The sequence below is a fragment of the Euwallacea similis genome, chromosome 8, assembly GCF_039881205.1.
Source record: "Euwallacea similis isolate ESF13 chromosome 8, ESF131.1, whole genome shotgun sequence".
In the NCBI taxonomy this organism is placed as follows: domain Eukaryota; kingdom Metazoa; phylum Arthropoda; class Insecta; order Coleoptera; family Curculionidae; genus Euwallacea; species Euwallacea similis.
The window spans coordinates 3652720-3678242 of NC_089616.1; the positions used below are offsets into that span (position 1 = coordinate 3652720).

The 25523-nt window shown below is 36.3% G+C and overlaps 5 protein-coding genes across 5 annotated transcripts in view; 3 read left to right on the top strand and 2 right to left on the bottom strand.

The window, feature by feature from the left end:
- The window catches only part of scrib (scribble), a 39943-nt gene extending 31844 nt beyond the window's left edge, over positions 1 to 8099 (bottom strand). The window contains exons 1-2 of the mRNA XM_066392613.1: positions 7771 to 8099; positions 7590 to 7707 (exon numbers count right to left, since the gene is read on the bottom strand). Of these exons, the coding sequence (XP_066248710.1) occupies positions 7590 to 7707; positions 7771 to 7932 (280 nt within the window). The 5' untranslated portion in view covers positions 7933 to 8099. The remainder of the gene's footprint in view (positions 1 to 7589; positions 7708 to 7770) is intronic.
- A 398-nt stretch (positions 8100 to 8497) lies between these two features.
- On the top strand, positions 8498 to 12267 carry Sur-8 (leucine-rich repeat protein shoc-2). Its single transcript, XM_066392276.1, has 2 exons — positions 8498 to 9852; positions 9973 to 12267. The coding sequence occupies exons 1-2, from the start codon at positions 8676 to 8678 to the stop codon at positions 10488 to 10490; spliced, it is 1695 nt and encodes a 564-aa protein (XP_066248373.1). The 5' UTR covers positions 8498 to 8675; the 3' UTR covers positions 10491 to 12267.
- Positions 12268 to 12516: 249 nt separating this feature from the next.
- Positions 12517 to 14970, top strand: CREG (Cellular Repressor of E1A-stimulated Genes). Its single transcript, XM_066392300.1, has 6 exons — positions 12517 to 12739; positions 13070 to 13226; positions 14183 to 14337; positions 14395 to 14514; positions 14572 to 14653; positions 14702 to 14970. The coding sequence occupies exons 1-6, from the start codon at positions 12716 to 12718 to the stop codon at positions 14878 to 14880; spliced, it is 717 nt and encodes a 238-aa protein (XP_066248397.1). The 5' UTR covers positions 12517 to 12715; the 3' UTR covers positions 14881 to 14970.
- Positions 14971 to 20494: 5524 nt separating this feature from the next.
- Roe1 (grpE protein homolog, mitochondrial Roe1) lies at positions 20495 to 21546 on the bottom strand. Its single transcript, XM_066392294.1, has 4 exons — positions 21388 to 21546; positions 21173 to 21338; positions 20797 to 21118; positions 20495 to 20743 (listed from the first exon to the last, which is right to left on the bottom strand). Exons 1-4 carry the CDS (start codon positions 21459 to 21461, stop codon positions 20643 to 20645), a joined length of 663 nt encoding a protein of 220 aa, XP_066248391.1. The 5' UTR covers positions 21462 to 21546; the 3' UTR covers positions 20495 to 20642.
- A 280-nt stretch (positions 21547 to 21826) lies between these two features.
- Positions 21827 to 25465, top strand: Pop1 (POP1 ribonuclease P/MRP subunit). Its single transcript, XM_066392614.1, has 10 exons — positions 21827 to 22162; positions 22219 to 22302; positions 22359 to 22582; positions 22638 to 22965; positions 23016 to 23313; positions 23377 to 23509; positions 23561 to 23774; positions 23827 to 23977; positions 24048 to 24314; positions 24365 to 25465. The coding sequence occupies exons 1-10, from the start codon at positions 21858 to 21860 to the stop codon at positions 24650 to 24652; spliced, it is 2292 nt and encodes a 763-aa protein (XP_066248711.1). The 5' UTR covers positions 21827 to 21857; the 3' UTR covers positions 24653 to 25465.
- Positions 25466 to 25523: the final 58 nt, after the last annotated feature.

A 25523-nucleotide genomic window follows, 5' to 3' on the forward strand; every position in this document is an offset into this window, starting at 1 on the left:
GGCACGCCGAGGAATGGAATTGGTTGGTACGTGATTCTTTTGTACCTTACATATAATAACGTATTTAAAAACGAACAACATAATATAATTAAGATTGGTATATTGCACGCTTGACACGGTTCGATAGCGAGAGTTGCTGGATTCACTCAAGTAAGGCTTTTGCGGCAGATTAAAAACAAACAAAATTAAAATTATGAATAAAAAAAAACACGTGTAAGAATTTACAGACTGTGAGTGTCGGCGCATGGAACTGATAGAAGACTGAGGATTGATGAATAATAATAAGCAAAGTTATTTAAGTGATTAAATAAACGTTGGAAGCACAACGCTCCAGGGATTTGAATTATAAAAATAATTTTACGGGCTAAAATATTAAATATCATAAATTTACCTTCGCCGAGAACAAAAAAAATCATCAAAATTATTCCAATAAATGTTTTTCTTATTTCACTTGAATGTTAATAATTTCTTTTACTGTAGCTAACCTTCAGTACTTGTTTACACATATTTCGTGGGATGAGTATTTTAGAGTATCACTTAGCACATGTTGTAGCCTGTGTTTACCATAATCATTACCTTGCAGCAACAATTTAAATTGACGACGTCTGGAAAACGAAAATATCAACTCGAGAAAGTCTCGTGAGGGCACATTCAAGGAGAGGCTTAACTGAGAAAAAACACAGAAACGAGATAAAAAGGCAGTTCTAAGACGTCAAAGGTATTTCGGATTCAATGGACCAAATCTTCTTTGCTCTGGTCCTACTCAGAGACATAGGTAGCTTGTTCCGGATCCTTTTTTAAGTTTGGAAAAGTTAAGTTTTAAGCAGAAAATAAATATTTTATTCAATTACACCCTTTATTGTCTTCGTACATGGAGAAAGGGTTGGTAAACTCATTACAGCCCCTAAAATTGATCGTAAAGGGACGGATTATTATGGGCTTTAACTCGACCCCAACTTCCGGTAGAACGCGATGCGGTTGCAGTGAAGAGAGGAAGACTTAAAACTTTCTTAAGAAACAGGGAGAGAAAATTGTATTGTGGCTGAAAGCACTCCAAACCTCAAACTACAAAAAAATATGAAAAGTTAAAAACAGTTCCGAGGATATATCAAACGAGACGAGCCCTAGCACAAATTTGACTGGAGGAGGCTGAAGTATTTACGAAAATGTCAGCGCTTCCACAGACAAAACGACAGTAATAGCTCTAAAACCAAAATCTGTGTTTGCCTTTTACCTTAAGAACCTACTATTGGGGTCTTTGGGGATGGATAAGGTAAGGAAAATCACTCCAAATAATATAAAGTGGGTTGTATAGCCACGAAAACCTCATAAAGACTGCTGGAGACATCTGAAAAATATGGCGAAGGCATTGCTTAAACTTACACTGTCTTGATGTTACTTGAAAGGTCCATTTCTCTCTTTTCAATCAATTGCGTTCGCTTTTAAATCAATTTCATTCCCATACTGAATTTACCACACTGAGACACAACTCTTTCGTGAATAATAATGCAAGATATGCAACGCTCATGTTTCGTCTCATTCACTCAACTTACTCTACCGTAAAACGTCACGGTCGTCTCATTAAATTCAATTCGCTTTGGAGGTTCTTGAAACCCAAGAGAATCGGCAACTGGACTAAAGAAATAAAACGGAATCAAATTATTTAACTCGTTGATTTATGCATAGTTCGTCACGGTTTTTATTATGGAATCAACGTCATTCATTGCGCTTGATTTGCTTGTACTAATGGGTATTATTCAGTCTTCGCTAAGGTAATAATTGACAATTCACTGCAGCACCCAACTAGCTCATATTAGGTCCCATAGTTATAAATGGCGGCATGGGCTTATTGGATTGGCAATCGACGCAACTATGGGTACTGTTTGCCGTGACCATCGATGCATACCAAACTGAATGCCGGACAGGTGGTAGCCGTCTGTCGGGATTTAATTGAGTGTCCACTCCCATGATGGGCTTTAATTCTGTTTGCCTCCCATCATCGTTTAAACGTCGTGTGCGATTTTTAAGCTGAACTTTTCCTTTTTTTCAACCGCTCGTTTAAAAATAGCAGCGAAACTTTCAATGTCAGCGGTAATACAAGACCCGTTATAATGGGTTCGTTTCACTGTTACTTTACATATGGAGAAGTGTGGAATGTGATTTTGATTCTAAAAGGTTTGTTGGTAAACGACCTGAGACACTAAATGGACTTAACGAATGACGAAAAAAGAGCCAATAATCGGAGAAATATCTGTTGTCCTCAAGCTATAATACGGCCTATTTCCCCATTCACTACACACAATCACAGGCGTTTTAATGGAATTTAAGATGAGCGCCATTTGTCATGAGAGCAAACGCCATTGCAATATTAAATGAAAACCAACATTCCATAGTGTCCGCCCAACGCAGTGGACTGCGAAAGCTCTGAAATTGCACTTTTTGCAGTAATGTCAATGACATTAAAATGCCCAAAAGAAGAAGACGGAATCAAAGTTGTTACTAAAATTAACAACATTGTGTGTACCTCAATTCTAATTCAGGCATTTGAGTCAAACAGAGTATGAAGCGAACCGCGAATAGCTTTTAAATGAAACTCCCAGCTGTGGTTGTAGCGGTTGGGTGATTTTAGTAATTTATGCTCACAAACATATCATAGTTTGTATATTCGACCGAAATCCCAAATATATGAGCAGTCGATAAACCCGCTCCTGCTTTCAGGCCAACAGAGCGGTCGGGATGGATCCTTTGTGGTTTCTCCTGCGTGATTTACGTCCCCTGAGGTATTCGAAAAAAATAATAGACAAACTAGCGTAGAATTTTTTTTATAATTCGCATATGTAGAAAATCGAGTTATTCGGCCAATGAAGCGAATATAAAGCACGCTTGGTCGCAGATTAATAACAGTTAAGATTAACCGTTCTCAATGCACCATGATCTTGGCAAAAATATATAGATATTAGCGAGTGATAGGTATAGCCTACTCGACCTTTTTTCACTACATCACTAATTTTTACACTCAACTGATTAAATAACAGGAGTAAGGTAATACTGTGGGTGGCACGTGCAATTACAAAGTTAAATAATTACTGTCACGCCATAGCCAAGAACATGGGATTACTGGACCGTTATATAGATGAAACATGGGCCGCAGTGCCAGGGTACCAGTACCTCGTTCAATCGTAATTTATTGCGACAAATCCCAGTCAAGGCGGTGGAACTCAAGATTGCCACGCACTATTTGAATGGATGATGGAGTTGCGTTAAAAATAAAATTCTTAAGCAATATTAAAGCAACATATGTTGGAACGGAAATTTCTGAGAAAGATCCCTTCCTGGTTCACTGGTTATTTAAACTTTCCCTTTTTTCATTTCGACTAGGAAAATGGCAACACCGCGATTGGTATTTGTTTTAAAAAAAAGTGACATCATCAAATAGAAATAACATAGGCAACGTTGTCGGCTGCTACAAGGCCGTGGTTTTGGGTTTTCAAAGAGGATTAGTCACTGCATCATTCGAGAAAATTTAATGAAAATGGGGCAAAAGTCAAAAGGTTTTCATCTAAAAAAATGTACATATAACAATGCTACTTGAAATTCTGTTTTGGTCCGCAAATAAGACTTCCAAGCAGGCTCAGATTATGCCTAAATCGAGGATGAACCTGACGCATATTAGGCCTCGAATTGAGTCCATTATCGATTGGGCCTATTACGAACCCATGGGGCTCAAACGACATTTTTCCTTTATGAATAATCATTCAAGTCGAACGCCTTTCCTTTATCCAGGGTGTATATGGCAAATATTATATCGAGAAAAGCGGTAAAACCTCAACTTCGTTGTAGCACAGAAGGAATAATTTCGCTCCATAGTTGGATCAGGGTATGCAAACTTGGGTGTTTATATAGGGTGTTTCCAAGAATGTGGGCAATATCTCAGAAATAAAATGTTCTTGTCAAGAGACTGTACTTATGCTTATAAATTGTTTTTCCTTACGGAAATACAGCTCTTCAAAATTTGGTAGCGAAAATGGTATTTTCGAAATAGCTTTTCCCCCAGTTGTCGCAATTTAATGAATTTATTTCAAAGTAATGAATTCATTTTTAACAATTTTAATACAAAAATGGTGTGTATTTTGGTATCCAAGTTTTAGATTAAAAAATATACGCAAAATTCCATTACTTTTGTAAAATACGCTCTTTGACAATATGGTGTTTTTCTGGAAAACGGTTTGGCTTACCTATATATCAACCAAAAGTAAGTTTTTTCTTAGGTACGCCGGAAATATAATAAACCATATAACAATAAAAAAAAAACGAAACCTTAAAATATTTTATGGAAAAAGAAGTTGAGAGCAGCCTCCCCTCCGCCTCCCTGAAGATGTAGAAAGAAATGTTAAGTCTTATCTTATTAACCTTGGTATGATACACGAGTGACTCAAAATTTATTAAATTTCATGAACTGGAAGAAAAGTTACTTAGAAAATACAATTTTCGCTATTAAATTTTGAAGAGTTGTATTTCCATAATAGTAAGTTTTTGAAAAACAATTTATAAGCTTTAGCACAATCTTTTAACAAGAACTTTTCATTTCCCGGACATTGTCCACATTTTTGGGAACGCCCTGTTTAGGAAAACACGGTAAGTGGGGTAAATTCAATGAACCCTTGTTAACTGTCTCATTATCAGGAGATTTTTTTGAGTAGATTAGTGGGATGTTAAGGAAATTTTTCATTGCTGGTGCTGGCTATTAATCGCTCCACCAAACTTGCATCCAAAAACGACATCGAGAGTACCCTGTTAGTGTTTCTCGATCTCCCCCAATTACCGAGATTTCCCACATTAACTTCGAAATTTGCCCGTCCTGTATACAGCTCGTCTAATGTAGCTACGTTAACAGTTCACAAACTCCGAGTTACGTGTATGGGAACTTCCATTTATATCTTCCATATTACATCGAGCCTCAAACACACTAAAATGGTTCTCTCTTGCATACTTCATATCCCTCAATTCCAGACATGGTCAATCAATAGATCGCTTCAAGGATCGCTTTGAGGTGAATTGCAACTTAAATGCAATAGAGCGAGGCGGATTGACGTTTCCTATTAGCAAGTTATTCTGCTGCTTAAATGACAATAACTTAGCGACCTTAATGATAGTTCCTGAGCCTACTTACACCTGTTCGAACACCAGTTTTTTGGGTCAATAATCCACTTGGAATCACAAATAATAATCGAACATTTTCATCGCCTAATTAATGAGCAATTTACTGATAGCCCGAGGATGTATAAGTATCTATCGTAAGAATATTCACTGTGTCTACAGAGATAAATGGATGTTTTAGAACCACAGGTAACAGGCCTCCTGTATGCGTATGCAATCAAATATATGTACCCCTAGAAAGATTGAATTTTGTTCCCGGCGTGGCGTCAGTTGCAAGTTGCAATGAACGTTTGGGAAAGATAGATGGTTCCAAATGGAATTGCGTAAATGGCGGCACTTCAGTACTAAGTGGTAGAAAACATGCAAGCCTTCAGTGATGAAAAGTATTAAAGTAATTAGCGAAACCATTATGGCATAGAGCTGGAACGTAGCCGCCCAGCTCCTCTGCATGTCACAGGGCGACCTTCAGCACATAAGCAACTACTGTAGGTTGGTATAAACAATTTTTAGGAATGTGTTTCTGTCGTAATTACTAATGAAGTTTTCTCGGATCAATTTTATTGAGTGGAAATACGAGTTCTATTTATAGCTTGCTCGTATATTCCGAGGCACACTTCGCTATACATTTTACTGCCAGTCGTCTCCAGTGACATTCATCAGACTTTAAGTAATATTGAATCAATTACTGTATAGGTAAATACGTATTTATGATGACAACAGGATTTCTTATTAGTTTAATATATTCTTGGAAATATTTCTAATCGTTGCGGTAAATTGCCACAGAATGTGGGCAAATTACAGAAAACCATAATGAACTCAATGACATATGTTTGTTGTAGGCTCAAAGCCGGTTCGTTCAACTCGGCATCATCATCGTTGGCGTTTCACCTGAGGCAAGGTCTCATCCACAGTATCGAGATAACTGAACTCTTGTGTTACTGCTTTGTTGACATCACCACTCCACTTAGCCTAAAATGATCTCTACTGGTTGAAGATTCTGTTCGAAAAATCGAACTAATGACCTTTGATTGTGTAAATCGTGGAAACGAGGAGCATCAGGTATTGCAGTTACGCCTATTGACTAGCCACGAAAGAGAAAGTAATTTGAGTTGTGTGTTGTAACGGCCAGCACAATTCGTATTACTCGGCCGGTTACGTGGTGTTAAAGTATCGAAATAATGGGCATCGCTAGGTTTTCGCATCAAGTTTCCTTGATGAATAAATAGGATTCTACGGAAAGATCCTTCAAAGGGGAAGACGCCTCTTCCCCTTTAAGGAAGATGCCCAGATACACGTTGAACCCCTAAAAATCTCTGAGGACAACCTCTTATTAACATGTGAATCGATTCCTAGCACTACTAAAATTCACAAATTCTGTAGAATTAAACTTAGATTGTCATAAATCATCAATTTAAGTTCACTGAGTGGAACGCTAAAACATACATAATTGAATAAGAAAACACACGTATTAAAGGACCAATACAAAACCTTGAACTGAAAACCGTAAGCGTATAATATCTAGGTGCTATTTATTTATCAGTCTTATGAAACGGCTACGCAACAATAAAACGAATTTCACTTTTATGCTGAATGTCTCAGTATGGTAAATATCAATGATGTAGCCCTCAAGATGTTACATGGATGTCTAGCACATACGCATCCAGAAAAATGTAGTACCCATTTTCGAAGGCTCGGAAGATTTAAGAGAGCAACATATGTTTTTCGAAAATATTAAATCCGAAAAGCTTCCAGTGGAAATGTTCAGTCCCAGTGAAGTAGTTAAAATTCACATATGGCACCTAAGCAGTTTAGCAAATACTAGTACATATAAACTTGATATAGAAACCTCACACCTCACTGTAGTATACCTTCTATAATAATGTAATACCGAGTGCTTGGTTTATGACTATTATTAACCTTGAAGCTTCGCATTAATTAAATTGTAAATACCATTTTATTCTTTCTTACTGATAATTTAAAACTAAACCAAACTCTACCTCCGTCTCAAATTATGGGTTAGGATTCTTAAGGGGGGCAATAAGCTTAACATGGAAGGGGGAAACGAGCGGCTTAAGAGGGATTTTTTATTTTCAAGAAATACACCTTTACTCCACTGAAGTTCCCCCATATGACAAGTAATTGAATGCTTAAAACTAGCCCAACATGGAGTAGAGTAACTCAGAAGTAGATTGTTGAGATATTTTGGTGTACACACTTGAGATATTGCAAGGTATGTCAAGGTATTACCGAGGTAAATATTTTGGAAGAAATATTTCAAAGGTATTTCCATTCCAAGCTATTTTGAAATACCTCCAACTTTCACCAGCTGCCCTCAATCAAATGCTGCTTATTTGTGGGGCACTGCTCACTCAAACATATATAGTTGCTGAGTTAAAGGACTCAATTTATATTAAAAATAAGTGATAACTTACCATTTCTTGAAACATCTAGTTCAACCAAATGTTCAAAATTTTGAATATCTGGTGGTAGCCTCTGAATTTCATTGTCGCTTAATCCTAGCTTCCTGAGCCTTTGGAGTCGAAAAAAATTCTGAGAAGCAAGTGTGGGTATTAGAAGGAGACAGGAAACTTGATTTCTGAGTAAAAAAGTTACCTTTGGAAGATCTCTGATATGGTTGGCATCCAGTAAAAGTTCCTCTAAACTCCTCGAATGCCGTAAAATATCCTCCGGTACGTTTACAAGGGAACAGTGTCTTTTATCAACAAACTCGATTTGCCTGTTGCAGCCCTTGAATATCGGTATACAACGCAACATTGTTGTTAGCTTTTCAGGCACATGTTAACGATTTTTTCGAATAAAACGTAAGCACTAATCCGGTCACTATAATAAGAGAAAATTTTAAAAAAGTACGAAAAACTACTGCTGCATTTTACACACAGTCACCAACAGCACCACTCCCGCTAAACTGTAAACTGAAAATGAAAAAAATCCCTAGAGCCAAGAACAAAAAGAAATTAACGTCAAAATTAGCAATCATACCAATAGAAAAAAGTCAAATGGAACTACTAATATGTCGACTCCATTTGTCCACTAATGACACTACTTGCACTATAAGGATTCTCTCAAGACTCCAGACCCATCCTCAGCCAAGCAGGCAAGAAATACTAACAATTGAATGCTGGAATATCACATATTTGCAAAAGGAATAATAAAATGCTTTAGAAAAGTGTAGGAGTTATAATAGTTAGTTAATACATGAGAAAATGTGGCAGTAAAAAATGTAAACTCTGTACATAAATCTACTTTTCTTGGGCGAAAACCTCCCTAGTTCATTTGACATATTTACCCTTAATTGACGTGTGTCAGTGTAAATTTTGTTTTGTTTTCCTATTTTCTTGGGCGGAGACAAAAGTATCGAATTTGTTGCATTTTTAAATAACAAAAAATAATTTAAAAGTGAAAAATCCCTTAAAAAACTCCACAAACTCCTTCAAATTCTACCCTTAAAGAAAAACATGTCCATCTCCCAAGAAATGGAACTTTGAATCCACAAGGGAATGAACCATTGTAATAATAGTTTACCTGAGCAGGACAATATGTTGGAAGCAGAGTCTGCAAGTGGCCTGGAGCATGGAAAACAGAAAAAGTTTAGTTCAGGGTCTCTCCGAGAAGACATGTCAAGGCCCAAAGTAGTCACAGTTAAGCATCCAGATTCGAACAAGCTAAAGCCGACAGCAAAGAAAAACAAAACCCCCATACAGGCAGATTTAGACGTGAGTAAAGAATTTGTAAGATGTCGGGAGGAATGCTTGAAAAGACTGGACTTAAGTAAGTCAAATATCACCCTTCTTCCTCAAACCATAAGAGATTTGACTCATTTAGTAGAGCTGTATTTGTATGGTAATAAACTGGTGCAATTGCCTGTAGAAATTGGCAGTCTTACTGGTTTAGAAATGTTAGCTTTAAGTGAAAATTCTCTGACAAGTCTCCCAGATTCACTAGAGAACTTGAAGAATTTAAAAGTCTTAGATTTGAGGCACAATAAGTTGAATGATATCCCTGAGGTTGTGTACAAACTGATCTCACTGACTACTTTGTACTTGAGATTCAATCGCATAAGGTATGTAGGTGAGGAAATCAGTAACTTGACCTCTCTGGGAATGTTCAGCTTAAGAGAAAACAAGATCAGAGAGTTGCCTGCTGGAATTGGCTGCCTCATTAACTTAATCACTTTTGATGTGTCTCATAACCATTTAGAACATCTCCCTGAAGAAATTGGAAATTGCAAAAATTTGAGCACATTAGATCTACAGCACAATGAATTACTAGATATTCCTGAATCAATTGGAAACATCCAGCAACTGACAAGACTGGGTTTACGCTACAACAGATTAACTTCCATACCCTCTAGTTTAAGTAAATGTCGCAACATGGAAGACTTCAATGTGGAGGGCAATGCAATTTGCCAGCTTCCAGAGGGACTGCTGTCAAGCTTGAGCAAATTAACCAGTATTACTTTGTCAAGAAACAATTTTTCTGCATTTCCTTCTGGAGGTCCTTCACAGTTCACTGATGTAGATTCAGTTAATTTGGAACACAACCAAATTGATAAAATTCCTTATGGAATTTTTTCGAGAGCTAAAAGGCTGACCAAGCTTAATATGAAAGAGAATCAGCTGACTTCACTTCCTTTGGATGTTGGAACTTGGATTAATATGGTGGAGTTAAATTTGGGTATGTGAGTCACCTATTAGTCCACCCACTATAAACAATGAATTTATTAATTTTATTGTTGAATATTATATAATTTAATCATAAAATTCTTCATCCTTTATTAAAGTTGTCCACTTTTAGGAACCAACCAATTGACAAAACTCCCTGATGACATTCAATGTCTTCAAACTCTAGAAGTCTTGGTTCTTTCTAATAATCTCCTGAAGCGAATTCCTCCCAGCATCGGCAATTTGAGAAAGCTCCGCGTGCTGGATCTGGAAGAAAACCGACTGGAACAGCTACCCAGTGAAATCGGCTACCTGCGAGATCTGCAGAAATTGATTGTACAATCTAACCAACTCACTCAGCTTCCACGTGCCATCGGTCACCTAACCAATTTGGTATTTCTTAGCGTGGGTGAGAATAACTTAAGCTATTTACCCGAGGAGATTGGTACTCTAGAAAACTTAGAGTCTCTGTATGTTAATGACAATCCCACTCTGCACAATTTGCCCTTTGAATTGGCTCTTTGTTCAAACTTGCAAATAATGAGCATTGAAAATTGTCCGCTGTCGCAAATTCCCGCGGAAATAGTCGCGGGGGGACCTTCGCTGGTGATTCAATACCTAAAAATGCAGGGGCCCTACAGGGCCATGTGATGCACGTAATCACCTAAAAATGTAATATGTGATATGGTTTGATTTAATTCTGCGTCTCACACGTTTTTGTTCTGAGATTGTTGTCTCCGAGATGCTCATCAAATAGCTTTATGTATGTGTATTCAAAACGTTGTTTTCTCTAGGTAAGGGTTACCTGACTAAAAATAGGTGATAGTTCTCATGTTCCGGTGCAGTTTTTTCTTTACGTGTTAATGCAAATAAGTGTGCTGTTGATGGTCAAAAAATAGTAATTAATGCATTTGCATGGTTTAAAAGAGGGGTTTTCATGATAGCAGTTTTTTGCACAAAGTTGCGTCCGGAATGTGAGCCCAAGTCTCCTTATGCTAAAGTAAGAATAATTCTGCTTAAAGGTGCATTTTACGGTAAAACTGTAGTATTTGTTCTTGTCTGTTAGACAGAAATGGGACGTAAAATGTTATTTATCCGCTTCATTTCAGATCGTTATAATATTGACTTGGCTCCCCTTCAATTAATTTAAGGACCGTTAGCTCTCTAATTATGCAGAGTGTAACGTATCATCTCGGAAATATTTCAGAGGGCGATAGTACTCTACAAAATAATGAAAAAATGCTCCGTTTTCGATACACAGGGTGACAAACTTTCGCATTTTTTCTCATATTATATTTTGCGTTTTCCCACGTGTGCCTTAAGTAAAATTTTTGAAACTTCGTACACCTATTCTCCTTAAGACCCTCTACAACAAAATGTCAAAATTGTGGGTGGCCATATACAAAGTGTTATGTTTTTCTGGGTCATTACTATTTTATGCTTTGTATCTTCTTTGGAACACTCTATAGACATTCTGATACCAAATTTAAATTCCTTTTTCAATCCTTCAGCTTTTTGGTCGCTTGCAGTATTTTTGTATCTTTCACCGTTTTCGTAGAATTTGCAAAAATATCTATGAATGCAAATTAAGAATGCAAAGGAAGGTAGGGAAAAGTTTTCTGTTATTTGTTTTAATTATCTGACTTAGTTATCAACTTTCTTAAGCGATTTGTAACATTTAATCAAATTTAGAAAAATATTCGTGAGAAAAACACAAATTTTGAGAAAAAATGTGAAACTTGTCCATCCTGTATGTATACAAAAAATTATGCGTTTTTGACCAGGGGTCTACTAGTATTTTTTTATTATTCTGCAGAGTACTCTCACCCCCTGAAATGTCTCCATGGCGATGTGTTACACCCTGTATATTAATTCTAGCATTTATGATTTCAACGACTAAAAACGAACAGAGCTTTATGTTGCCAGCTTTAATGATTAAAAATACATGTGTTTTTGTCTTTCATCACACGCTACTTCTTACATGTGATACGATTTTTTATTATTAAGCCCTGCGCTTAACTATTTCTTCCTACCTTGGACTTTTTATACGTCTAACTTTTAATATATAAATACAAATCGACTCAATGCGAAACGCTAGACTTATTTTAAGGTATCTGATTTTCCGGCTTAGATAGCCAATAAGTCTTTAGCGATTTTTTATCTTAGAACCTGTAAGTGAATGTACTAAGTTCTTCTATTTAATGATGATGAATGTCGTAAAATGATACGTACAATTAGAAAAATATAGAGACAAATATTGATAGAGGTGCATACCTTGGGAAAAGTTGTTGCTGATATTAAGTTTCGATAATAGCAGATCGTCTGTGTCTATATAAAAGTAAATTAGGTATGTATTAAAAAAGGAGAAATTATTGTTAGTTGTTTGCTTAAATGTTGCTACAGATTAAATGTATTTTATTGACTCCAACGTGGTTTTTTTGCATCACGATGAACCTTCAGTTAAGCACAATCATTGCGCAAAACCGATGAAAGTCCAGAAGCAAAAATCCATCGCCCATCAACGTCAATTATCAAAATTCCCGGTAAAAGTGATAAAAACGCAAACGGTAAGCAAAGAAATATTTCTACTGAAACTGATTCATTTGCTTTGCATATGGAAAAAATCTGAGTACGATTCTGTGCCCGGCAGCGCAATTCCGCCTTTGTTTATACTCAATGCTTAATAGCAGTCAGACCTCTTGACTTCTATACCTTTTGTTTCGATTCGTTTAAAAATGATATTCTTTAGTGTTATCGCTTATCTCTAATGTGATTTGCTTCTCGTCGGCCGACCGTCCGAAACGACTATAAAAGCAGCTTTTTAGGGCTCGAACCACATTAGCCCGACGACTACCCAAAGAAGATAGTTTCGCAAAATGAATCACTGGAAGGGATTAGCGGTGAGTAAAATTTAATTGCTAGAAATTGTTTATTAAACGAAGTTTAAGTGCCTATAATGCAACTGGTTGTTCACTTAATTCATCTAAGAGAGAAGAAAGCAACACCTACGTTAGATAAATATCATTAAAAAAATCTAAGCCGACACACAAAAAACCTATTTTTGGTACTATAAAGCTGTTCAATGTTTTGATAAATATTGGCTTGTACAGACACATTTACTAGACCTCTAAGAATCTTGGCAAATTGACAATGTGTGAGCAGCACCGTATTTACGCTTTTTTATATTTTTAACATGACTGTGCATTTTTTCTAAAACATAACCATTACAGGTTTTAGTGCTGGTTGCCCTGGTCGCACCTTTGACAAAAGTGCAAAGCAGAGTCATTGACGACGATGATGACACCACTATCGTTCCTACTACCCCTTCTGGGCCACCGCCGTTTTACAAATATGCTTTAATGGCACGATACATTATCCACTTTAACGGTAAGAATTTATTTATATAATTGAATCAAAATCGATTATGTTATGATGAGATTCGTTACGGCACTAAGCTTATTGGGCGCAATTTCGTATAACCAAGTTACATAAAACTAGTCTAAAAACACCGCCAACGGTTCATACACACTATATTTAGTAGCCTTTCGGCCAGAATTTTCTCTAAAAGAATTGGCTCACCTTTTTCCGAGATATCGATATTCGAAATGTGTCAAAAAACATTTACAAAGGGGGCGACATATCTCAGAAAGCAAAATAGATGGTGCAAAGCAGTTTATGTAGGTTCTAGAGTGCATCTAGTCTAGCAATTTTAGGTATTCTCTATGGGAATTACTCTAGGTCTTCCCGAGATATTAATACTCGATTTTTGAAGTATCAGAAAATAGGTACAAAGGTTACTTTTCGAGGAATCGTATTTTACTCAATGGTCCATCTACTTTTTATAGCATTATCTGTTATCAGAAAACCTGCCCTCTTAAACATATATGCACTTAACAAGGAAAAAATCTGAAAGCAATTGAATCAGGCATCTGCTGTCTACAAAAAAGATTTTATCATATTACCTGCTCCTTAAAGGGGAACTGATTAATATCAGGGCTTTCGACAGTTAACAAGTTTGCACTCAAAATTGTGCAATTGCAGGGGAAAAATTTAGAATTTCTTTGCGAATCTGAAACTTGATGAATGAGGTCAGTTATAACACAGAAATTTGTTGCCCAAATTGATTTGTTTTTCACACTTTAAAGTGTTCGTTTTCCTGCAATAACAATTATATTAAAATGAGTAAACTATCTGTTAACCCTAAAACAATGTGATATATGGAAAACCCTTTATGTGTGTCCATTAAGGTTACGAGGTGATATGGGCAAAATCTAACAGTCTTAATAAAGTTTAAGTAGGTACTTGATAATGGATAAATTCAATCATTAAATTATCCACTTTAGATTGGGTATCAATTGCCACGCTTTCTACTCAAGCTGCCATCGAAGGTTACCCCTTCGTGAGCCTCAAATCCCTGAGTGACGGCCCTGAAAGCAACTCTACGGGAATCCCCTACATTTATATGACCGACATGGACGTGTCCGGAAAGGACCTTTTGGTAACGCACTTATATATAATGATAATATAATGTGATAATGATTTCCTACTAAAATAGAAAGACAACAGAGTGACGATAATGTCAACTCTGGCGCAAAGCGACTACTGCAAAAAACGAGAGCTCGATCCTCAGGACCCTCAGTGTGCCAAAGTAATCATAACAGGAACTTTCGTAAAGGTATGAATACAAATAATAAAAACCTCTATATACTTACTTGTAATTCTACTTTTGCAGGTTAGCAATACCAGTGAAGAGTATAAATTTGGGCAGGATTCGTTGTTTGAGAGGCACCCTGCTATGAGGTCTTGGCCCGAAGGTAATATTTCAGTTTTATTGTATAATTTTGCTTATTATCGCATTTCAGAACATGCCTTTTACGTCTCTAAAGTAGAGCCTGAGCAGATAATGGTTTTGGACTTTTACGGAGGTGCTCACATGGTAACCCCGCAAGAGTATTTCAATCCGAGCATAACCACAATGGTGAATTTGGATGATTACTACAAAAAAGCTTCTGTGATCGACGTCAAAAATAACGTGTTTTAGGAAATGGAGGGATGTGCCTTAGTTTTATTACATATTTAAATTTGTTGTTACAGCTGTAAATACAATAATAAACATAAAAAGTTAATGCAATTACGTCGTATTTACAGAAACCTTAAGGGGTGAGCATAGAGGAAGAGGTTTGTATTATTTTTTTAATAATCATCTACGTCCATAAGCTTCCTGATTGATCTTTTAATTATAACTTTTCAGTGACGTAAAGCTACTTATATACTGTGTTAACGAGAATGCGGTAATATTAAATAATGAGAACATTAAGTAAATTCTTGTGCCTCTACCAACCGAGTTAAAATTTCGAGATAGATGTAGAAAAAACGTTATACTCAATATAACTCTTGATTCTCCTTTAATAATTACTTATTATGCAACATTACCAGATTCTCTTGAACATGCATAGCGTTATATCACATCTCAAATACGTGTGAAGGCATCATCATCATCACTTCTTGTTGCTCCTGAACATATAACACCAGACTTCTTTATTTTAGATTCTAAGAACGCGAATATATCTTCTTGTCGATAATCCTTTGCCTGCTAGTAGGAGCCTTCCACGCTCAATTCCTATTTCTCCTAAAGAAGCACCTGCGTAAAATTCACAAAAACCTTGATTTTCTATAGCTTAACTAAGGCCTACATAAAAAAGTACATTATATTCAGCAAAGAAATTTCATGGAATGGAGTCTTCATCGCTTTTAGTCCCATTTTGATCAATAATACCACAATTGGCTAGCAAATGATCTGAAGACCTTACAGAGCGATTCAGAGAAGATTCAGGAGATCATTGAGAATGGGAAAAATGTAACTACATGAGCTTTGAGGCTAAAGTGTTTATCTAAATATTACCTTGCAGTTACGAAAAGTCTAGTTGGAGCGTGATAGTAAGTAGGCAACCAATATTTCCTTTTTCGATATTTGCATCGGATAGCTCTCAAGGCCGTTTTCGATACAACCTATATACGTATGAAATTGTCGACAAATCAGACTGTGACTATCTGACCTTTGCCCTTCAATTTTTAGCTACCCATTAACGGCCAAATGCTTTATGCTGCGAGTAAATGCTTGCTTTAAAATCTGTAAAATATCATAGACCTAGCCAAGGTACATTACGGTGCGTACGATGGGTTGTTTATAATTTGAAGTTGTTTACTGCAGCATTGATCATCATCTATGCACGTCACCCTAAATAACTTCAATTCACCCCTGTTCGTAATGACATTCCTGCATTCCAATTTTCATCTAATTGAAATATTCGGTTTTTGAAGTCTTCACAAGTCTTTGGCTTTCAATGAAGCAGTGGCATCTTCAAATATCTAAAAAAAATTAAAGCTCATTTGACACGAATATTGCTCTTTTTTTGCATCGATTTTGAATCGAAGCTTCCAGTGGTGCATCAAGACGTCCGGAATTTTTTAAAAATTAAAAAGATGTCTTAAATTTAATATCTTAATTTTACTTCGTTCTTTGATTTTGACACCAAACGGAATAAACATTGATACGTTGAAATTTGCAGCGAATTTATATTGCCCAACTAAACCTTCAGGTCCGTCTTAAGTTTGTGCTCTTGTAAAAACTGAAGGATTATGCAAAGAGGGACATTTTGGTCCATGCCATATGTTTTCTTCACCAAGTAGATTTCCTTATAAAAATTACTCTACTATTTTCAATAAACTGTAAATTAACACTGTAATTCTAATGGATTTTCGAAATTTTAATTAACAAACATGAAGTCACACAGTCTACCATCAAAGCCAAACATACGTCTGTATTACGGTGTATTTATTTGTATTAAACATTATCTATTTTTAACAAAACTCGTAAAATTTCTAAAATTGGCTCACAAATAAACGTTGTTTATGAAGTAATGTGTTTATCTAGTAGCAGCAAATTATATATTCTGTTTTCATGGTCCCAATTTTTAAATATTGGCTTGTTATGAAATAAATGTTTTAAGTGCACGAAACGATAATTTCGTTGTTTAAAAGCGCACTATCCAAATAGATAAATACTGCAATTACTCCTAATTATTGCAATTTAACTTCTTGATCGTCCCTTTATTCTTGGCTCGTCAAAAACTTCGAAAAACCAACATCCACTTACTATTCATGGTTACCAACATTCTCCAATGAAGTCTTCGCAACCAAACTCTCCATCTCCCTGAAACACACAAAATTTTACATAAACTGACATAAGCAACCATTTACCCACTCGGATTCAGCTTTCTTCAACACCTTCAACGATTTCTTTTTGTATTCATTTGGTGGGGTTGGAGCCCCGGAGAGGAAGGGGTAAGTCAAGGATTGAATGGGGAGGAGGGAGAAACAATCTAAAAGAGATAAGACTAGCTATCAAAGCAGCTATCAAAACTGGCTGATTTAATGCAAATCAAATAAATTTGTAGTTATGCAATAAAGGAAACATTGAAATGGAACATGATCTGAAGCCAGAGAAACTGTTTTTTTTTGTTTTATTGTAAGGACAAGTTCATGATAATAGCTTCGATAGCTGCTTTAATTTTGTACAGAATTTATTTCAATATGTTACGATGACTTTTACTATTTTTTTGGCTGGAGAAGCTCTGAAGATACTAGAGAGTTTTCAAAACTTATCCATCTTTTTTTAGCATTGAATTCAATAGAATTTTTAAGTATCTCATTAAAACTAAAAAATATCACAAAAGTTAAAGCAAACTGGCACAAGAACATTTTCATTAATAGGGCCTAAATATGTCTTAACTTCCTTTGTCACCAATTGAAATTAGGAGATCATAGCCCTAAGCGAAGTATAAATCTGATTAGATAAAAAGGGTAAGGATTTGAGGAAAGACGTGCGGGATCAGTATCACAGATACAAGGATGGAGATGAGGTGAAACTTAAATTACATACAATTTGAATTGATTTTCCCAAAGTTAACATAATATGAGATCTGAGATTCTAAAAACTTATAATATTAGCAATCCTAATTCCCATGAATAAAACGAAACTAAAGACAATTCAGTAATGACGAAGAAAAATAAATGAAACTAAATTACTATTGCAACAATGATTAAACAACTTGAATTAGAATTTCTAATAAGCTAAATTATTACGGAGTTAAAATACTATATTGCACTTCGCACAATGCAGTAGTATTGTGTTCAGCTAAGGAACTCCATTAATGACAGTATACATCAATAATTAAAGCCAATTGTTAACTGTAAATAAAACCTAAATACGTACTCTATTACAAATCCAAATGTTTTTGTTATTAAAACAATGTAATTAACCAAACAATAGACGTGATAAGTAATCTCAATGACTTTTTAAGTGATACTAATTTGTACTTTCTTGTAACAAAATATGCGTCATAATTGACGAGTTTTTGGATATTATTACTGTCTTAACAAAAAGGCATTAGACCGGAATTGATCTCTTATAAGAACCAATCTTAGTTGCTCCAAGATTCCCCCAAATAAAATCAGTACACGCCTCATGGCAAGGGAGAATGTTGGGGCTCTTGCAGACCTGCACTTCCTTGATGTTGCAGTCTGAATGCCTTTTTGTTACTCTTCATTTACGTCATATCACACACAGATTTGAGCATCGCTCCAATTACAAACTCAAATTTTATACTCTTGCCACTGATCAACAGTAAGTAAAACAAAAAAATCACATTTAGAAACAGATTAGATTACTTTTAGTCACTAGATTCTAGACTTCCTAACAGCTATAAAGCAATCACAGCTTCGTAAGGTGCGATTGCATATCACAGGGCGGCTGAACAGGACAACTGACTCTTAACAATTTGCAACTCTGCTCATTCAAAGTTTCCCAAGTTTTTGGTGTATTAGGCCTGTACTTACACCTAATAGTTGTTCGTATTGTCGTGTTCACTCGCAACCAACATATACCTAATATTATTGACATGCTCTCAATGAATCCACGCATAAAAATATAGAATATATAAAGATAAATGTCTTTTTGTATTTCTCATCCAAAGATGTTACAAACAAACTGCCTCCAGATCAGGCTTGCACTTTGAGCAGCAGCTTGAGCTGTTGGGTAAAGTCACGATGTTCGGCAATCAGAGCCCCACAAGGTAACAGAGCAGCAGCATGATGGTTGCTTTTCATCCAATGCTGGGGCGGCAAGGGGAGAGCAGATGCAGAGGGCGGCTCGGTGAATTTGCACCCAGCGTAATAACCGGCAATAAACCCCGGGGATGATCGGGGGCTTGGCTCAGGTACAGGGGATTTTGAAGGGGTCTTTGATGGGGACCCCTTAACTGGTGAGAATTTGGGCGGAGGCGAAGCTCCGAATGGCTTTGGGTGGTGGCTGGGCGAGCCGTTGTGCTTAGGAATTTTGGCCCCTCTAGCTTTACCCTGGCAAACGCTAATTATGCCGTCGACGTCAGTTCTCTTTGTCATCGCCATCGCGTGGGCAGAATGACCGCAAACGCATTAAAGGTCGACGGGAAACATTAAAAGTTTATTTTATCACTAGGTATATTATTTCGCCTTAAATTATTATGATTATCACATTCCAAGATCATGAATTTTGCGTTTAAAAACTGCAGGGTCAGGTACGACGCAGATTTTGCTTTCACAAAATGGACGACTTTTCGGACGAAAACAAAGAACAGCTGAACTCCGCCATATGTGACTCCGTCAAGGAGCGATTTCACGTTCGGTTGCGTGATTTCTCCTCTTCCAAATGGCACAAATAATGAAGCTAACTCACCCCAGTTCGTCCAACAGCTTTTCAACACAAATTTCACTAAAATTTAACATCAAAATCACCTTGGCTTTACACACCAAAACACTTTCATCGCGGATCAATCCAAAAGCGGAATGACGCACACGGAATTGCGCGAATGCATCCACCAATAAAAATTGATCAACAGTGTGACGTTGGGTGACGCATGAAATTAATGTGGTTCGTTCCAACAGAGAATCAAAAGCATGTTCCATTTCAGTCATTTTATTTGCAAATTTAAATGGAAATGCATTATTTTTTAATTAATTTTCGAACTTGAACTTCCTATGAATTAATTTAGGGGAGAGAAAAATGTGTGAGAAGACCGACAGGCATTAACTTCGTTTTTGGAACGAACTCCCTTCTCCCTTCCACTTTGTCTGTGCACTCAATAAAGTCAACAGGAGTATGCGCCTTGCAATGGCCTTGATTCATTGCTAATGGTTTGTTTCGGCAAGCAATCCCTGATAGTTTAGTTTTGCAAAATGTTTGCAATACGCATGCGAAAACCATGACCCTCTCGAACGGTTGAAATTGACATTATCACACGAACATGTGTTCGATACACGTATGTAGTAAGGGTGGAAGATGATAATCCTCAGGCACTCCAGATGCCACAATAATTTCAGTTGATTTAACACTAGGAATCTTTACAATTTGGTTGCTTTTTTCATTACAGTAATTGCCGATCCAAGATATCAAATCTCAACTTCTTTAGCAATAAAACTAGGACCTTATCAATTGTCTGAGAGAAATCAATTTATATCATATCAATTTAAGAGGTGTCTTTGAGGGCTGCAACACATGACCACAATACATCAGCAGCTTTAAAGTGGGGAAAAATAAAAAAGAAACCACGAAACAACTTCTTTAATGGTTTCTAATTAACATATAAAAACAATAAAATTATACACCTCTAAGTTCTTATGTGGATACAATGAATTACACACTGGAACATTCATTTCTCAATCAAAAATAAATGCATCCCCAACTCCTTATTAATTTTGAGAACTTTATTTAGAAACTCCCACCAGAGCTGGCCGTAACACTCTATCATGTAATTTGTATCCTATTTTTGAAACTACTACCACTGTGCCTGGTTCTTTACCTTCAACTTCCTAAAGGCCAAATAATTGTAACTTTAATTGGTAAATAAAAAATTGAAACTTGCCTGTTGAAATAAAGCCTCATGGAAATTGGGATTAAACTTTTCATTCAATGGATTTACAGGTTCCAAACCATGTCGTTTAAAAACATTCTTCAATTGTGCCTCAGTCATAATCAAGCCTTCATATAAGCCCTTTAGATGAGGGTTGCTGTCTGTAATTTCATCTTTGGGGACGGTTTCTGTGGCTTTATTAAGAACATCAGCCACATCTAAGAGATCTTTACAAAATCCTTGAATTCCATAAATTTTTGCTTCTGCAATTTGTTTTGTTAGTCTTTGTCTGAGATTTTCTCCATCTGCTAATGACCTTTTGTATTTATCCTACAGAGGAAGTCAGTTTTCACTATGAAAAAAGTTGTGTAATTGTGTATCTACCAAAAGTTCAGAATTTTTCTCTGCAAGTTCACTGATTTGTTTGTTTAATTTTTCAACATCTTCACTGGACTTTGTGCTCATACTTCCAGGAGGAACCCCACTCGCCTCCCCAGGGTTTTTACTTTCTTCAGCGGTGTTAAATTTGATATTGGACAGCGTGATACTCCTGCAAAACCTGTGATTAGATTCCTGTCGATACTCGGTCATTTGCTTACCTAGAATTGAATATTAAAGATTCGGATATGCTTTGCCCGCATTTTAGGACGCTTCTAAGACTAATTAAGGCCATTTTATTAGAGTCGTATGAGAAATATTGAATCTATGAGCTTTAGATAAGGGCCACAAAACTTCCAAAAATACGTAAAAAAATTAGAAATTTGAGGTTAGATTTACATTGCGTAAAGTCAGAATGACGTATGTAAAAAAAACAGTTGATAGAATCATAACATTAACAGGCTGAGTTCAATGATTATTCTATCTCACTCATACTCGTTATGAATAATAGGGAAGAGCGAAACAAAGAAACTGTATGCGCATGCGTACGAGCACCGGCCTTGACGATTATTCTCTGAGTCATACCGGCAATTTCTTAGGTTAGGAAAGTTCAAATTAAACTTTTCCTATTTACCTGTTTTTTCACTATATCCTGTTTAAAATCGACAAAAATAATAATAATTGAACGAAAATGTCTGAAGAATCTAACGCCCTGGGTCTCCATCCCTCTACATCAAACGTTTCTTTACCCCGAAGTATCACATTATCTACTTTTACGGCGGCAAGAGTGAAGGAAATTCAAGCTATGAGAAAATCTATTAGCCAGACTTTTGGCACGAAAATGGCTTTTCAAAAGCTGCCCAAACACATGAGGCGCAGGGCCATGTCCCATGTAGTGAAACGATTACCCAGGCGCCTAAGGGAGATACATATCAACCAGATGAAGAAGTCAGGGGTACCTCCAAAAAGCAAAAGGCCTTCAAGAAGACACCGAAGGTTTGTTATCCTTTTTAGTAAACCATTGATTTTCCCCCCAAAAAAAACGTTTGCAGACGGCCACTATATCTTCAAGCTGATTATGTTAGAAGGCAAATACGAGTTAAATGGTTAAACACCCACATTTGGCATGCTAAAAGGTTTATAAAAAATCTTTATATATATATATATCGTATTGTAATTACCAGTTTTCTAGATTTCATATGGTTGAAAAATGGGGTTATAAACTCCCAAAGCAGCCTTGTGATAAGTCTTTTAAAGCCTGTTATAGAGCAACAGTTAAACATTGTCTTGTACAAGATCTGTCCTATATCAGGTGCATCGAGATTGTAGGGCTTTATGACAGTATTATAATTCCATTAAGGAGAATTGTAGATTCAAATACTGGCCTAACTTTTGAAGCTAAATGTGTTTTTAATGGTTTGTTGTTTTTTGTAGACTGATTTGAAAATATGCTTTAAAGAACCATTTTTAGGGAAAAGTTTTGGAGAACTAGTCATGTTTCAGCCAAGTTTAGATAAAGAAGATATTAGAAAGGCAATAGGAAAAATTCAATATCTGTGGAATCAAACAAAAACTGACAAAAAGGCTTTATGGCTTTTCATCCATCCTTCATATTATAAGCAAGCCTTTGACGTTTTGGTTGGATTATTTAATGTAGAGTTATTAGCAAAAGATACCAGTGATGGTCTTTTGACTCATTATGGCTCAAATGAAATATTGATTAGGGAACTTGAGCATGAAATTGGTAAATTTCGACTTACTGGATCTTTAGCCACAGATGTCTTAATGAGTGCTCTAAAGTATTCTTTAAATCCCTTCAAAATCCTTAGTTAATTAATCAGTATTTCAGACCAGCAGCTATAGAAGATTGTTCTGAGGAATTTCGCAGTTGCATAAACAATTTCCCTATAGAAACTTTATGTCAGCAAAATGAGGTGTTTCAAAGCATGCCCACTGCAGGCTTTCTGCCACCCAATAAAGTTCTTTCAGTGCTTGTAAAAGATCCCAGACTGAATTTACCTAAAAAGAGAACTAAAGCTTCTTCGATCGATTATTGTGAACCGCTAAATGACCAAGTTTTGTATGCAAATTTGGCTTTGAGTCCCTTAATAGATGACAATGTTCGGAAGTTTGTTACTAAGAATAAAGTGAGTTGAAAGCTTTAATAATGCTATTAACTACACCTCTTTTATGATTTTCAAACGTTAAAGGTGTCTAATGCAGAACTATGTGAGATGCGTTCCCAGTGTTTAGTTCCTGAATCTGAGGGGTCAATGGAGAATGTGTCAGTAATACCGATTATCTTGTTATGGAGGGCTGGGAATAGCACAACTGGACCTATTGGTACTAATTCTCTCTCTAATTTGTCCCTTTGCCTCAATTTATCGATTATAGGATATTCTAGCGGATGGGACGTAATTTTTCCCTCATGTTGGTCCCAGTCCTTATTTATTTCATTTATAATGTGGGGAAGTCGTGCGGGGGGGCTCAGAGAAAGCGAATCGATAGCTTTTGAGAACTCTCAACCAGATATTCTTAGTCCAGATACCACAGCAGGGGAACAAGAAGAAGCTTTCCAGACACAGTCACTGCGAGAGAAATTTTTTAGGTCAGGAAATTTTCAATGAAAAGAAGAGTAATTCTTTAATTCCTTTACTTAGATTACCACCGAACAAACGGACAAATTTTAACAAATATGCCATCGCTTCACCTCTTTCATTCAACTGGAAAATGCTGCTTTCTGACTGGTCCGAAGCAGCTTGCAATACTTTTTCAGTTCTACGCGATAGAAAACTCTTAAAGCTTCTACAGGTATTATAAACGTTTTCAGAATGTACACTCAATAATGATAATATATAATTATTATTATTATTCTGTCCAGGAATTCTTGACATCCAAACGAAGAAATGAGGTCATGCCATGCCTTCCTAGCAACTGCCTTATAGCCGTTAGAGTTGAGCCTATCAATAAGGGTATTTGTTCCAAATTTGCTGTGATTTGTCTGCCTTTGGAGAACTGCAGCAAATCTTTACTGGAACCGAAGTGCAGAGATTTGTTTGCTCATAGGCGGAAAACTCTTCGAGATGAGCACAAAAGTCTGCTTAAAAGGCTTCGCAGAGGACGGAAACGAGCTTCAAAATTAGGAAAAGTTGGAATTACTAAAGAATGCTTTGCAAAGGATTAATATTGATCTTTTAGCCCATAACAAAAACGGATGCCGATATGCTGTGCAATTACGCTATGGAAATGCGCAAACTTTGGCTACCTGAACCGCAAACTATCAAGGATTCATGTACCAGGCCTGTTATGGGGTTTATTAAACATGGAGCTTTTTCATTTACTTCAGGAAATTCGAGGGGATTAGGTTATATAGCTGCTGATGCCCTAAAAGCTCTAGCGGGGTTGACACGGAGAAACAGAGTGCTTGTTAGAGATACGAATTCTAGAGTATATAGACTGGCAAAGTTAGATATAATCGTTGACTAAAAATCGATATATGCAGTTTGTCTTAGATAAGGGTAAACCGCATAGGGACCTCGGAAACGATAGTAAAATCGCTTAAATTAGGAAAAAATTGCGCAGTTTAAAGCAAATTAATGATCTGTTTATATACCGGCTAAATTCTGAATTTGGCGGTTTTCGATGTTTGTAAATAACTCGTACGCTTACAGCTAGAGGATTTACATTATTAAGACACTCTTTTAAGAACTTGTTAGCTGTGTTACCAGTTTTCTTGTTTTCGATTTCTTGATTCTATATTGCGCCTGTATGAAAATTAAAAGTTTAACAATTCATCTCCTAAAGTAAAGACTTAACAAAAAAACTCGCAACACTGCTAAAAAGATCTCAAAAAGGTGTCTTAATAACGTAAAATTTTAATTCCTCTAGCTGTAACCGTAAGAGTTATTTTCAAAAAACAAAAACCGCCAAATTCGTTTTTCCGGATATCGTATTATATTTCCGGATTTGTAATCATTCGGAATTTAACCAATATAAAAACAGATAATAAATTTGCTTTAAATTGCGCAACTTTTTCCTAATTTAAGCGATTTTGTATTTACTGCCGTTTCCGAGATCCCCATGCGGTTTATCTTTATCCGGAGCAGACTGTATACAATTCTTGTTATATACCAATAAAGAAATGCTAAAATCTAATTCCAAGGGTAACTAACTGGAATCTTGTCTATTATCTTCTCCGACTTCAGTTTTTACAACCGTGTAATCAATATTTGGCAGTCAGGTAAAATATTTTAGAAGTGCCTATTTCAAAGAATCGTAAACAAAATTAAACCTTTGCAGTCTGTAAAAAGGAAGTTGGTGATAAAACTACCCTTAACGGCTCAATAGAAAGAAAGCT